Genomic DNA, 15,276 nt, shown 5'->3' on the forward strand with positions numbered 1-15,276 from the left:
GTGTATCAACACAATTGAGCTATAGAGCTATGAAGACATTTGTGTTCTCTGGTGTGAACTGTTAGGAAGAGTTATAGACATCTAATTACCTTAGATTGATACAAAACATCAATCAAGATTAAGAAAATAAAATTGTCCGTCTTGAGATAATTTTTACCATCTTCAGATCAGAATCTAGCTAGTAAAAGAACTGTCTTTTCTGCCTGAACAAGGTTTTCATAGTTTGTTCCAAATATAACTACATTTTCAGTAGCTAATTCTTAGCCGTCAAAGCCATCTTTGACAAGGTTATACTGGTGTCAAATTTTAAGGCTACCTGAACCACACTTGAGATTCGAAATAAGTCTTCAGCAACATGTCCAATACCTCCTTTCCTTTGTTGTTCAACTAGTTACTCTTTTCCATCAAAGTCCATATGCACATTCTGATTGTCATATTTTATTTAAATAAGATGATTTCCATATTATATAAAAACGTTGCAAAACCAGAAGATTATAAGGCACGTTGCGCATATACGAGCAGCAATCAACCAGTCAGCTTTGTGCAGAATTTTATATGACTTGTGCTTAATATCTTTCTGGAAAAAAGTGCTCATTTTTATATTTAAAAACAATTGTTCGGTCTTCGTGGTCTTAAGCTCAGACAACTCTTATAAATCTGTCAGTTATGAAAACTTTATATTTCAATATATTAACACTTGACATAGTGGGAATCGACAAACTTGCACCACACTCTCACTCGCCAACATCCATATGTAGGTATAACAATGCATCCATGCTCTCTCAGAAATGAGTATTCTCAAATAACTTGCCTTCAATTTTTTGAATTGCAACAACCGAATTATTGGCACCTGTAATCTTTATAATAAATTCCTAGCATAAAAAATAATAATGCAATCCATTTGCTAAAGAAGATGAAATATAGAGGAAAATACACTTCAATATACAGCACCAGTTTCCTCATTTCAGGGATTCTTTTTACCATGGTGTCCACTGGAATAAAGGATTTTATACAGAAGAGTTTACATGACATCTAAACTACAAATATTTAGATGTTCAAAAATATTAGTTTTTAAAAAACATTTAAATAAGAATGAAGACCAGACACTTTTGGCATTTCTTTTTAACACTTTGACTCCATACATGTCAGCATCTGGAAGGAATCAATAAAATCTCGAATCCTAATGGCTATGCATATTTAACCTTTCTGGGGGAGAGAAATGAATCGTTGACTGAAACATAAAAATGGTATTTATTTACAGAAAAGTGTACAGCAGAATTAACTAAAGGATTGCAGCATTCTAGACAAAACATTCTCAAGCATTAGGTTTCCACAGACTGTGGAAAGGTATGGTTCTATCATATAGCAACAAATAATGCCGTAAAGGCAAAGAAGCCAGCAAGCAACATGTCTGATCATAAATATTTCACAGAAAAAGACAGAATCAATTTATAAAGTCCCAGCCTAAACAAACTTTCCCACAAAATGTTCCCAAACGCCTCCAGGTTCCATGTAGCCCAAAACAACATCATCAAAGGTGAGGCAGCATTTCTTGTCAAAAAATACCATGGATTCTTTGACCACTTTTGAATGGTCTACTCTTAACACGCATTACATGCTGACCTGACAGCTTAATTTATCTTTGGCAGTCTCCTTTGAGTTCATGACACTCCTTAAGATGTACAAACCTGTGTGGTTTTTCATGAGATCATATTCCTTGGTTTCTTGTAATATACATCTGTATCAATCTATATTCAAACCCTATTGATACTGTCCACATACAATCTAGGCAATAATGTTAAACTCCACTAATTTAGAATCTATAACTCCATGTTAAACAGGCATAAACCTAATTCTTTGATACCAGCTGCCATCCCCTCCCTATCATTTGTTATTCACCTTCAAACCAGGTTGTGGAGTAAGTTTGTACTACAGGTTTGCTGATGTTCAATTCTGTAAGACCACAATGATGACTCAGCCTCCTTGAATGCAGATATACCACCACATGAAAAATATACTGTTCCAGAATGAAGGCACATATTTAGCTAACATGCGTAGCATGATAGTTGCTGCAATCTGTTTGATACAAACTGTTATGTGTGTACATTCATGAATGGATATCCAATATTAATGTTTGTAATGCACACCTGCCATATACAATGTCATCAGCATACATTTCTGGTGTGTCTACTACACTTCAGTACCATGGTCATCAGGTTTCTCCAGTTTTTCTGACAGTACCATCAGCAACTGTTCAAACTTTTTCAGGCGCTCTTCACGAGGAGCCCCTGCTCCTTTGGAGCCCCACATGAGCCTCAAATGGAACTCAGTCTTCATCACCTCTTCCAGATCATTCTCCAACTTCACTTCAGACATAATTGCATTTCCTGCCACTCTGCACATGTAACTCTGTGATGCAATGGTCCGCCCAATGTCCAGATGTGAGAGAAGTAAATCAAGACCAAAGATACGATCACATGCCTCCCAGGTCATCAAGGAGGAGCACATGTCAATGTCTCGATGGAGCAACTGGGCAACTGGATTAACATTAGGGATACACACATTCTGCAATGGAAGAGTTCTGTTGCCCTCATTCAGCAACTTGAGAAGTGGACGAAGTTTTGTATCAAAGAGGTATGCACTGGTGGTGTGGTTCTGTCGTAGAATAAGCCAAGTGTCTCGCAGCCTGTGAACCTATGACAAATTAAAAAATTAAGAGAGCTATTAAAAATGTCTTCAATATCTGTAAGAATAACAGCTGCTTAACAAAGTGATTAAGATTTTTAAAATCACAAAAAGTCTTTAAATCTGGAGAAGTATAGATTTAACAGTGAGGCACAATGGATATGGTGCAGACTTTGAAACTATTTTATTTATAACTAATAAACTTGGGCATCAGATTTCACAAATTTTAAAAAATAATATGAACATTTTACATGAGACTGCAAATAAAAAGTAAAGAATTATGAAACTGGCTTTTTTAAAGATTAACCAACTAATGACAATCTCAAACAGCAGTTTCTGGAGCCTTGTCAGTTGGAAAATCACACTTAAAACGGACGAGTCAAAAGTAGTAAACAAATCTGGACCAAGTAACAGGTTTATTCCTCAACATTGTTGAAAGTTCATGAGATTGTATGACTACTCAAACACGGTTTCCTTCTTATATGCACTCCTGCAGAGAGCATACAAAACTACACCTCAGACTGCAGTATTTTTTTTAAGCTCGGCAGGTTTACATTACAGATAAGCGTATGACTGAAGATCTAACATCTGTCTGACTAAACATTATAATATTTATAATTTATACACAACTTATTTGCCTTTCCTTCAGGATTCTCTCATGATCTTTACTTCATTTTAAAACTCCAGAGACACTTTCATAAGCTTTTCTCACAATTCATGCAGCTATGCAAACCTGTTATTCAAGAAATCTTGAGAAGTCAGGATAGCATAGACTAACAGGGTATCATAGCATGCCTCACCTGTGGAGATGAGAGAGCTTCCATGACAGAAGAAAAGGTGAACATGTTGCCTTTAGTGCTCCATAGTTCACCTGCTGTCTGTATCCACTGACTCAGCATGTGTGCCCGCTCCGACACTGAATTGCATGTCATGATGGTTGTCATGACAAACAATTTTAAGCATTCCCACCTAAGGATTAAAGTACACATGATTTTTAAAAAAGTCTGTAACAGAATATGAAAACCCAGATAAACATCTTTAATGATTGTTTTAACAACATAGAAACACATTTTATTCATCTGCTTAGGAGGAAATGTGTTACCTTTTTAAGGATACAAACATACAATTGTATAGGCACATGAATAGCTCCTTATGCCTTTGTTTTATTTTGCACTAATTTTAACAATTCAATCATTTAGCCAAGATTCTAAAACCATTCATTATGTCTTTTTTAAAACTTTGTCATTAGTTTGTAAAAACAAACTGTTTTCTAGCCTACTGGCAAAAGGGATATTAATTTACCTTTCAATAATATCACTGCGTAGTTGTTCTCCTTGTGGTAGGGTAAGTAACTCTAATCCAGATGTTACTCCAACACCAAAATCATCCTCATCAAGAACTCTCAGAATGTCAAAGTCTACTTTGGTCAGATGACCAGCTATAGCTTTTGCATTGCTTGACAGCAGAAGTGATTTTGTCTTTACTATAGCTGTTGGCTCCAGAAGTCTGCTTTCTGCTGGCAGAATACCAGACTTATAACCTGTCAGGCTGATTCTGGAGCCCAGGTTGTGGCCTGGCATAGTTATTTTATGATTGCAGAGGTAACCAAGCTGGTACATATTATCAACACTTCTATCATCTATAATGTTGTACAGAGAACCTTTGCCATCACTGCTGACATAAGATGGATGCTTTGAATCAGACAACTGTCGTGCTAGTGAATGCTTTGTCTGCTTTGATTTGCTGGGTAAAGTGTAAAAATTTTTGCTGATGTTGTTGCAATTGATATCACTGTCTTTGCTGCCTTGGAAAGAGTGGCTCTTCATGACTCCTGGACTCTGAGGAACTGGGATCCTCAGACCTGATTGACTGTGACTCTGCAGCCAACTTGGTTCCTCTGTGACCTGTCGCAAGTCTGAATAGTCTCTGCCATCATCCTCATACAGTTCCTTATTTCGCACCACTATAACTGGTCGCTTCTTATACTTAATGGAGGGAATGCGACTTGGTTTGGGAGGTGGAGTTTTGGTTAGGTTGCTTTCTGAGCCTGCTGGAGTCATTCTGCAAGACTGAGTGTAAGACAAGTTAGCCTTTCCTCCACCACTGTCATGCACAGAGTCGTCATTTAACACAGGAGCACTCCCAGCCCGCTGGTGGCTAACAACAGGAGGTGGAGAGGTCACAGGTGATGGAGAACTTTCACGGCCAGGGCCACCTGGTGGGATGATGTTAATGACAGGCAAACTGCCACATCTATCCAGTGATGGTGATCGACTGCGATCCATCTCCACGTCATCAATGTTTAAATGAGGCTGGCTTCCTGTCCACTTGAGACCTCGCCGATTCATTGAGGGGCTTGATTTAGGACTGGTCAAAGGTGAGGTAAAAGGGCTAGGCTTGGGACTTTGACTGGGTGTATAATGGCCACTGGTGTCCAAACTAAATAATGATCCGTATTTTGAATCGTAGTAGCTCAGTGGCATAGACCGAGCAATTGGGTTCTGCAACACTGCACCAGAGGCCAGAGTCACTGGTTTCTGCCGGCTTAGGTAAAACTGAATTAGATCCTGAATGCTGCTGAATGAATCGGCTTCAAACTGGTAGGATATGCTGGGTAAGCTACCTGGAGCGCAGTCCCCCACAATAGCATTGACCATGAAGTGAAGAGCTACTCCACGCCAAGAACATGTCAACACAAAGTCTCCAGGTTTGGAGATACTGTCTCTCACCAGAAAATCACCGCTGTTTACCACAAGAGCTTCAGCTCGCTGACGGGATATGTTGCCATGATACCATGCTCGAGACTTAAGTTCTGAAGGGTCAGCATTCAGTTCATGTTGTAAGTCCTGTTGGAGTTTTTCAGGGGAGGCTATCACTGCTGGAAAGTCTTGGTAGGATGGCAAGTTACTGGACAGGCTACAAAGAATAAAAAGGGTAAAAAAATATGAGTGGGCAGATTATTCTTTGATGAACACAATTTGTTAATATTTTATCCCTATTATTTAACATTATTGTGGCATTTTAAGCTTTGCGATTTTGTATTTATTGACTTTTCAGTCTGAACTATGTACTCTTAATAGTTACTTGTAATTCAGCAATTTGGTACTGGTTTCTCTGAAGTTCAAAAACACATGAAAGACACTCACTGTGAACTATTTTGCTGTTGCAAGGAAAACACACCACTGCCAGTTGGTTTTCCTGAAAAATATAAAAATGTATAAATCCTTGACCTTAAAATGGCTCACCACTAATTCTCTGTTCTTAGTTCCCAGTCAAAACTTTGGACTGGTGCCTACAGCATTAATAATGATGCTGTGCTGACCACACTGTGATAATGACCTTTCAGGTTCCATCACATCAACAGCTGAAGGATGTGTGGCATAAGCATTAGTTTTCTTCTTGTTCATAAAAGTACTTCAAATGTATAAACAATCTTCCACATAAAAATTTGACGACCATTATTATAAAAAGAAAAGAATAAATCTTGCAATGGGAGATAATGATGTGCTTTCTTTCTAGTACTTATGTTCTCGTACAAATTCAACTTTCTCCAAAGAACCTCCTTTCTCTCTTGAATACACATGTGCATACATCTATGTAGGTAGTGCGTGCACACACACACACAATGTATATATATTACCTTTCTCATATTTTTCCCTAAGAATCCGTAAGCTGGAAACAATCTTTGCCCGGTGTGCTCCATTCTTCAGCCCCAGATCCTTTATCTCAGCTTCAGATGCATAAAGAAGGTCCTGAAAAAGAGAACACAAAATGTCAGCCCTTGCATAAGGCTTGAAAAATGTCATGCATTGACACTTTATTATTTTACCACCTTTAAGTCCAAACTTAAGACGCATCTTTTCATAATGATGACTTCACTGTGACCCTGTCCTGACCATGAGTGTGCATAATGTGTGTCTGCAATTTACTTTGTGTATGAGTGTATGTTGTAGAAGTGAGCGTGTCTGTTATATGTGACTATTTATGCATGATTGATGATGATTTAGTCTATGTATGATTTATGTAAAGTGCTCCGAGCAAATTTTTGGAAAGGTTCTACACAAGTCCTCATTATTATTATTTTATCTTTGCCTTAACATTCAAATGTACTTGTGGGGGAAAGATATACAGTCTACAGATAAGGGACAATAACATGAAAAGGTCAGCCACACTAGACAATTGGTGAACTGATTTCTTTAACATTCCCCTTCTCAAAGTGTCTGTATATGAAGAGAAGTATTGAATGATGATACCAGTATTTGTAAAGTACATTTCTTTGTGTGGATGCTATCTATGAGCTGCACAAGAAAGACTACAAACAAATCGATTTTCAACCATACAAGAAACGTAACCATCAGTAAACAGAGCAAATATTTTAATAAGTGGATGGAGATGAAGAACTGAGAAGTGAGCAGAATAGTATGGTTGATTATGGAAGATGATTTTAAAGATAACGCTTTGAGGAGACTGGCTGAGAATTTCAAACAGTGAGGGTGAGCCTAAAAGGGAGTGACAATGAGAGAAGGAATGTGTGAAGGGAGGAGAGAGAGAGAACGAGAAAAAGTAACTTTGATTATGACTAGTCCTTATGATGTGTAAATTCCCCAGAATCTTTCATTTACAATGGACTAGAATATCCATGACAGTCCAGTGGCGCAAAGGTTAGTGCTTGTCACCAACACACTGAAGGTTGGCTGTCCTCAGTTCAGATCTCACTGTTCTTTCTCTACATGTGGCAGTTGTTTGCAGGGCTGGGTGTCTTGCCATGATATAACCTTAGTTGAGGGCTATGCATAAAACATTGTTCCCTGTACCCCCACCTTCCACAGCCAGAATATCCAAAATAAAAAGTTCCTTTCCAGGTATTCCATAAATATGTGTCAAGTTGTGTTTACATTAAATGGAGGATTTTTATGAGGACAGACCAGAATATGACACAGTTTTCTAAAGTGAAAAGTTGCTACAGAAAAATACTGTACACTGGTCTACAGGTACACTAAAGGAGTTGGTAGTTTACTCAAGACTTATTTTGTATAAAAACCGTGCTAAACAGGATACATTTCAGTTCTTTCTAAAAATAATACATACAAAAATTAATATACATCTAAACACACATCCCATTGAATATCCTTTAAAAAATACAGAACTATAAAACCTTTTTTTCTTATTAAATGTAAATAATTACCACTCTAATGACTTTAATTACTCATGTCTCTAAATGACTGCCTGGAATCCGCAAAAATAGAGAACTATAAAACTCTTTTTTTCTTATTAAATGTAAATAATTGCCACTCTAATGACTTTAACTACTCACATCTCTAAATGACTGCCTGGAACCCGCAAGCTAAGAAATAGCAATGGTATGTAAGATAGCGCCGCAGGGCGAGGACTGAGCTGCTGGTCACAGACACCACACAACTGCCTCATCAGTCAAGTGGCCGGAACTGCAGGGGAAGCCATGGCCCCCAGCGATAGACTAAGACACAGGCGCGTGTGTCAGCCAGCGTTTCCGTCGGACTGCCAACATCCTCGACTGCTATCACGTTCCAAGGAGGACAGCATGAATGCGCAGTTGTTCGGCTGTGGAGTGCGTGCGCGTGAGTTCATGAAAAGTCTGTCTCAACTGCTGGGCACGGACAGCCAGCAACTGTTGTGGACAACAATGCCACAGCAGCGTTAAATACATTAGCAAACTTGATGGGGAAGGGAAGAAGCTATACAAATGAGATCAGATTACTGGGAAAGGAGGGGGAGGATTCGTGTTTTACGCCGTGCCAGCAACTTATATCACAGCAAGGTAGCCATTCAGAGAAAGAGGAACGTGCCCGAGACGAGAGCTGAACCCAGGACAGCCAATTACTTTCATGCATTGGTGACAGGCGCTCACCATTCTGCCACCAGACCACCCTATACTTTTACAGGGTGGCCAGTGTCTCATACATGGCAACGGTGAATTGAGAAACTGAAGCTTTATCTCAGCCTTCAAATCCAAATGAGAAACTCACCTGCTCCAAAAGTGCTGCTTGTAAATGTGGAATAGTCTCTTACTCTTTTTTTTTCTTTGTCGTGCCTGGATTTTGGCCCGATGGTTCTACAAACATTTCGTACGGTTTCCTGGAGTGTACAGGTTTCCTTCTGCCGTGTTCCTAACTCACGTGTTAAAACTACCCTTAAAACGAACATAAATTTAGTGCTAAAGCCGAGCATCTTCCGCCACTGAAGTATTGCACTATACACTCCAAAGTTGTGGAACAAAATATTAAGAAGCTGTCATTTCTATAAAAAGAAAAAAATTGAGACTCTAGGGGGTGGGAATGTTTGTATGGGGGGGGGGGGTTTGAAGGGAGGGGGGGGCAATACGGTATAATCATCTTGCTATGTTACTAGTATAGAGCAATATTTCTTAATAAGAACTTGTCAAGGCATTTAACAGTATACTGACTATACTTCTACCCAATGACTCACCGTGTACCGACTAATAAGATCCGGGTTCTAGGCTGCCATATACTGATGGTAGTAACATGAGCGTTTGTTACGTCAGAAATTATCGCCTGTTAGATACATATGGCAACGTGCTTATCTTGTACAGCAAAACTGTTACTTGGTGTTTGTGACAGACACCAGTGTGGCATACAGTCAGCTGGGTAATAAATTACAGACATCACTGTACTGTTACCTGTCCGCGTATATTGTGTGACATCACTGTACTGTTACCTGTCCGGGTATATTGTGTGACATCAATGTACTGTTACCTGTCATCAGTGTGACGTCCAAGCCCTGCTACCTGTGTGGGTATACTGTGTGACGTCATTGTACTGCTACCTGTCTAGGTATATCGTGTGTGACGTCAACTTACTTCAACACCGCCGTAGCTGCCGAACAAAGGTAGGTAAGCTTGCAGACCAAGGGCCTCAAGCCAGGTGGGAATGGCAATGTGTCTGCCGGCCATCTTCTGTCTCGCTCCCCTCTCCAACACCAACCTGCAGGAACACAAAGAAAACGCGTGGTATTCATTATTAAAATAAGTATCTTAATTTACTTGAATTACCTGGATGAGTCAATCGAGATTGAATGATAACAGTGGGATTAAACGACTGAATGGATAAAAGAATGTTAAAATTAATAAACTGAACGATCGAAACTCTTTTTTTCCCAGAAATTATGTATTTATCAAGTACATTATGATAGTCAATTTGATTGCCGATTTGTTGTCAGATGAAAAAGACGATGATACCACAGTTGTATACACAATCCCCCCAGATTACCTAACCCTCTCAACCGCAACAAATTGGAGGCAACTAAAAAATTAAAGTGGAAATGTGAGAAGCCTTTTTCGACTGTAGATCATATAAATGCGAATACTGCAATGCCACTCTCGACAGGATGAAGATTTATAATAGGGTCATGAAAATTTACTCTGAGCTTCTGCTGTATCCATCCAGTGAGATGCTGAGCGTAGACACAAAATGTTTGAACATACTGCACGGGAGACAACTTATTTCTCAGCACATCGATGACTATGAAATGACCTCTCTTGCATTATATTCTTGGCGTGGTATTTACAACCAAAAGTTGAATCAATCCGATAAGATATTGAGGAATATAAATACTCTTGCGGCCACCACTCATCTCGTCGTCAAATACATTTTAAATCATCCCTTTCGTAAAGGTCACCTTTTCCAAATTTATGCAAATTAAAAAGGGCGCCATCGTGTGTTCGCACATAACGACGACACGAGGTGACGAGGTGCTGGCACGGGTGACAGGTGTTTGCTTGTCACTGGCACGCGTCTTCAACGATTTTTTTTTCTTTTGTCAAGGTAGTGACTTGGAGATGTGCAGTGTGTAATGACTACCTGTAACCGGGGAGTGTGCAAGGTGTGTACATGTCGGTTATAAGTAACATCCAGCGGACAGGCAACATGTCAACAGCACCTTACAACTAACCAGCACCAACCACACACACAAACAAATAAACAATTGAAGACACCTTTGTCTCATCATTACACGCACGTGCTCCCGCTTTCTTGAATGCTTAACCCAAAACTTTTTGATGTTCCCCCATCGCAATTTCACAACACATTTCCATGCACCATCGTCCAAATAATACATCATAAAAACGACATGTGTGTTATGACAGGTGTTCAGGTAAGTGCGATCATCAGTATAGTTTGTTCTGCTGCTCTCTCTTCTCTGTTCCCTCCTCCCACTACCACCACACACCTCCGATCCATACAAGCCACCGTGACCTGACAAGATATGTTTCAAACAAACAGTTGAGGACCTCCTTGTGTGGCTGGAAGTTGGAGGGGGACGAGAGGACGCTTACATGGCGTCGAGGACAATACCTCCCGCCCACCTCACCCCTCCTTTGGCCCCCGAGGTGGTTGGGAGGAAAGCGGGAGGGGGCGACACAAGCCGGGTCTCGCTTAACACTAAGCCGATCACCACGACCACACCGAGAAGTCCAACCGCACACACACGCGCGCAGACGAATAAGCAAGGATAAGCAGTGATGTAGTTAGCGAAATCGTCGACATGAGATGAAAGTTATACCTTGTTGTTGCAGTCGTGAACTCTTAGCAAAAAAAAAAATCCTCTAAAACTCGCGGGAAAAATTTTGCAAATGCCAATTTACAATAAACTTCTCATCTCTGCAAATTCGCTAAACATGTCTGCTATGATGGTTTCAGGTGACAAACTCATCCATCACAAGAAAGAGATCCCTGCTTACCTGACAAGACACATGTAAACGACTGTAATTACCTCAACAGGTTGCCGTTCTGTGGCCCACGATGCTCCATCCTCCGGCACCAGTCTGCGACACTCACTGTGAACTCTGACCGGAGACACAACTCTCCAGGTGAAGACTCCTCCTCAGTCTCCTTGAAGCCATGCAAACCCTTCAAAGTTACCGAGAACAAGTCGCTTGTAACAACTTCCCTTTGCTTCGTTTCATGCGACTGTAAACTATTTCATAAATGTCATCTTCCTTTTCTCCTTTCGTTTCTTCCTACGCCGTTGACATCCTTGCCAAGTGTAATGAGATTTAAACATTGATGCACAGTTTCGGAGGTGGAGTGAGAAGTAGTCATCAACACTCCATTGTCTGTTTTATGTGCGATGCCGTCCCCTCCCCCCTTGTACTCCTCCGAACTCGTGGTCCATAAAACTTGCCTGTCCTCTGACCTCCGCACTTGTCGCACATACAGCGAGGGTGGCTGGTGTGAAAAGGTGATTTCCTCATTTGCTGTAGAGGGAGGAAAAGTGGAAAACTGCAACTGAGAGCAGTGAGGTGTCACGTGGTCGCTGTCCTCACCATGCCGGGAGGGTCAGTTAATAGGATGATGTAACACAACGCGTTCCTCCGAGGTGTCGTTAGTGTATCTCGTCATGGTAAGTCTGCATTTTATTTCCAGAATCCGAAGACGCACTGGCAAGCACCAGTTGCATTAAAGTCTCACACGGCAAAACTGATTTCTTATCTTGATGGTCGGAACTTTGCCAATCGCCAAGTGATGGATAAGGTATTAAAATTAAATCGACTGGGCGAGGAGTGAGAATTTACAGGTGTGCTCTTACATCTGAGATAATCTTTGACCAGACTACAAGCGCCGAAGAAGAACTTAGTTATTTTTGGTGGGCTGGCAGACTTTCGTTTTTGTTTTTATTTTTGACAATTCAATAGGTCCATAGGTAAGTGGAGTCACTTTTCACACAATTTCAAAGATCTGGCAAGCAGAGGAAGTAGTGTTCACTGAGGTGCTGGCAGCAAATATGTCAGTCTACTATTCCATGACTGGTTCTGCCAGAGATGACATGTAGACAAACAGGTGTGCAGGTAAACGACGTGCTGAAGCTGCTGGACTGGTAATCCATGACGTCACAGTGTGTCGAGACATCACAGGAATATGTTCGTACGACGATTTCGAGAACATTGATTTGATCGTCGTTGCGGTGGTAGTGGTTTTACCCAGTTCCCGATGAGTAAGCACATGACAGGACAGACTTGCCAGCTTGCTAGCACTTTTCATGGCGTTCACTTCTGTCTGTGTCGAACACTCTGAACAGTTCAGCGTTCAGTACACGTGACGTGCAGACCCACACACGTAACACATTTCCTCGTCGAAGCTCGGTCCCCTTTTTACAAATCTAACCGCTGCAAATGGCAGCTGCACTTGGTGTACTTTTCTTCACGCAGCTGGTCTGGGTCTCACAGCTGTGTGCAGCAAGCAGCCACAGCTTCTGTAGCGCTGACTCAGTAGGCAAACCTTGGCACTGCATGCCTGTCACCTTTCGTGACGACTCGTCCTTCAGGGAGGGGATGGGGAGGATGGAGGGGAGAGGTGAAGAGGGGGAGGGTGATATATGACGGGCTGTGGCGATTAATCCACTTTTTCCTGCCTTCTCTCTATCCAGGTCTGTCTCTCAACGCGTTGACAAACGAAGCTCTCTCGCCCCGCTCCTTGTCACTGTGACAAGAGGAGATTCGGCGACTGGCAGTTTGTCAAGTTCCACCGATGCATCTGACAGAATTCACACGCCAGTCGTGCAGTGAGTGGGTGGGTGGATCTCTGAGCACAGCCAAGGGTTAGGAGTCTGGATGCTCCCCCACAACTACCCCCTGGTCGCTCCGAAGCAACGTACCTCCGTTGTCGCGATGCACTCTGACCTTCCTTACCTCCCCACCCACCGGTCTTGTCTCCGCTGTTCCTGGCGAAAATTTTGTTGTGGTGTCTGTGACATCAATGAACAGCTGACTGTGGTAGGTAGGCAACCAAACGTCAACAGATGAAGACGACAACAGATAATGAAAAGCGCACTCCGAGAGATGAAGCTAAGATGACAAGGCTCGAGCCAGCAACGACAACTCAGCCCTAGGTGGCGCCCCTTTGCTCGCTGTCTCACTCCTGCTCTCAAACATCTGCTTGCCAAGCATTCGCGAATTTTTTTTCCTTTTTTTTTTTTTTGAGACGAGTCGCACTCGCTGCCCACTTCAACCGCTTGCGGCAGTTTACGGACGATTGTTGACCGCGCCGACAAAGGGTGCCGAAGTCAAATTGTCTTCAGCTGCGCCCAGTCCCACGACGAGGGGCAACAGGGCTGAAGCCTCGAGCAACCAGTTCTGGGAGGCTGGACAACGAAGTTTACGGCCACAAAAACTCGTGAAATTCTCGCGCTTGCTGGTGGAGGCGAAATCTCCTGCGCAACCAAGTACTCCCATCATTTGTGATGACAGGTTTGTGACCTGTAATGACAGGGCTGTAACCTGTCACCAGGCAGCGCAGATGATCATCAACAAGTTGTATAAAATTGCATTAAACGCTCTGCTGGCTTCAAGTCGCGGACTCGACATCTGTTTGGGACCAGAGCTGTCACGGCAAATATTTGAAAACATAAAATATAAAACATCCTCCAGGAAGGAAAGCAAACGTACTCCTAGGGTTACATCGGAAGTCAATGGCAGTTTCTTCCGTAACTTGGGACACGCCCAAGCCTGTAAGTGTAACCATTGCTGTCATATGGCAGACGAGAGCTGATGCAAAAATGCACTCGATGAAAACGCAGAATTAAAAATTCTTCTAAACCAACAGTCACTCTCATTAACCCTTCAAAACATGTCCTCGTCCCCCGAACTACTCGCAAGTTGCTGCTTACAGCATGCAGCAAAACTGCGGTGCAGCGAAGACATCAACTGAAAGCTCGTGACCTATTCGTGACCTCGTCATAAAATGCAGCGACTGCAGTATGGTAATCCGAAGAACAATGATTCTGTTTCCTTTGTAGTCCTACTCCTAATTCGGAGATTTTCTTAGGTTTAGAGGTTGATAGAGGCTTGTGGGGTGGGGGAGGAGGTTGAGGACCAAAGAACTTGCCAAAATCGTTTTGGGAGGGCAGTAGGGGTGGTGGTGGTGGATGATGGTGGCAGTAAAAGGAACTATGACCAAACTTTACTAACAACACCTACAGATGTCAGCATTCCTACTCTTTATAAGATTTATAGTTTTGAAAGTAGTGCATGTCCAGTCAAAAACCAAAAGAATAAATCTTGAGGGACTAAAATTCCAGTCCCCCCTCTCACTTGCACGTACGTACAAACACACTTACGCATACACTTAATATTTAACTGAAACAGTTATAACTAGCATTACAATATATATTAATTAAAGTCTAGTAGCAGGTGTGATCGAGAAACCATCGTCAGGGTGGCAGGTGATCTTCCAGCCATCGACTGAAGTTAAAGTAGTTGCACTTCGCAAACACGCACGCGACCTCTGTCACAAGCGATCTTGTCAAAGTCTTTGACCTCACATTCCCTGCCCTTGACTAGCAGAGAAAAGACATGAGGATAGTAAATAAAAGACACGACGACGACAACATCAACCCACTCAGACCTGCAGCGCCGCCATTGATTATTTGCCCCTGTCACCCTCCAGCTCGTCACCGCCGCCAGGTTATGGAGGGCGAAGGTCAACGAACCTAATCGCTGCGGGAACGAGGAGGAGGGAGGGTCATGGCGGTTATCTGTGACGTCACTGGGGGAGGGATGTCACTATAAATCTACCTGTGCACCGTACAAAGCCTCGCATA

General features: G+C 42.0%; 1 protein-coding gene across 5 annotated transcripts in view; it reads right to left on the bottom strand.

Moving 5' to 3' along the window:
* Nucleotides 1–422: 422 nt before the first annotated feature.
* LOC112575069 (breast cancer anti-estrogen resistance protein 3-like) overlaps nt 423–15,276 on the bottom strand; it is a 54,716-nt gene continuing 39,862 nt past the window's right edge. For 3 of the 5 annotated variants that reach the window (XM_025256617.1, XM_025256616.1, XM_025256618.1), the window contains exons 2-7: nt 9,542–9,665; nt 6,326–6,437; nt 5,832–5,883; nt 3,988–5,601; nt 3,486–3,654; nt 423–2,694 (exon numbers count right to left, since the gene is read on the bottom strand). In XM_025256617.1, coding sequence (XP_025112402.1) covers nt 2,191–2,694; nt 3,486–3,654; nt 3,988–5,601; nt 5,832–5,883; nt 6,326–6,437; nt 9,542–9,634 — 2,544 coding nt within the window. In that variant the 5' untranslated portion in view covers nt 9,635–9,665 and the 3' untranslated portion in view covers nt 423–2,190. Of the gene's footprint in view, nt 2,695–3,485; nt 3,655–3,987; nt 5,602–5,831; nt 5,884–6,325; nt 6,438–9,541; nt 9,666–10,101; nt 10,179–11,451; nt 12,352–15,276 lie in introns of those variants that run through there. The other 2 variants (XM_025256615.1, XM_025256614.1) reach the window with 2 other exon arrangements.

This window comes from Pomacea canaliculata, linkage group LG11, assembly GCF_003073045.1.
Source record: "Pomacea canaliculata isolate SZHN2017 linkage group LG11, ASM307304v1, whole genome shotgun sequence".
NCBI lineage: Eukaryota > Metazoa > Mollusca > Gastropoda > Architaenioglossa > Ampullariidae > Pomacea > Pomacea canaliculata.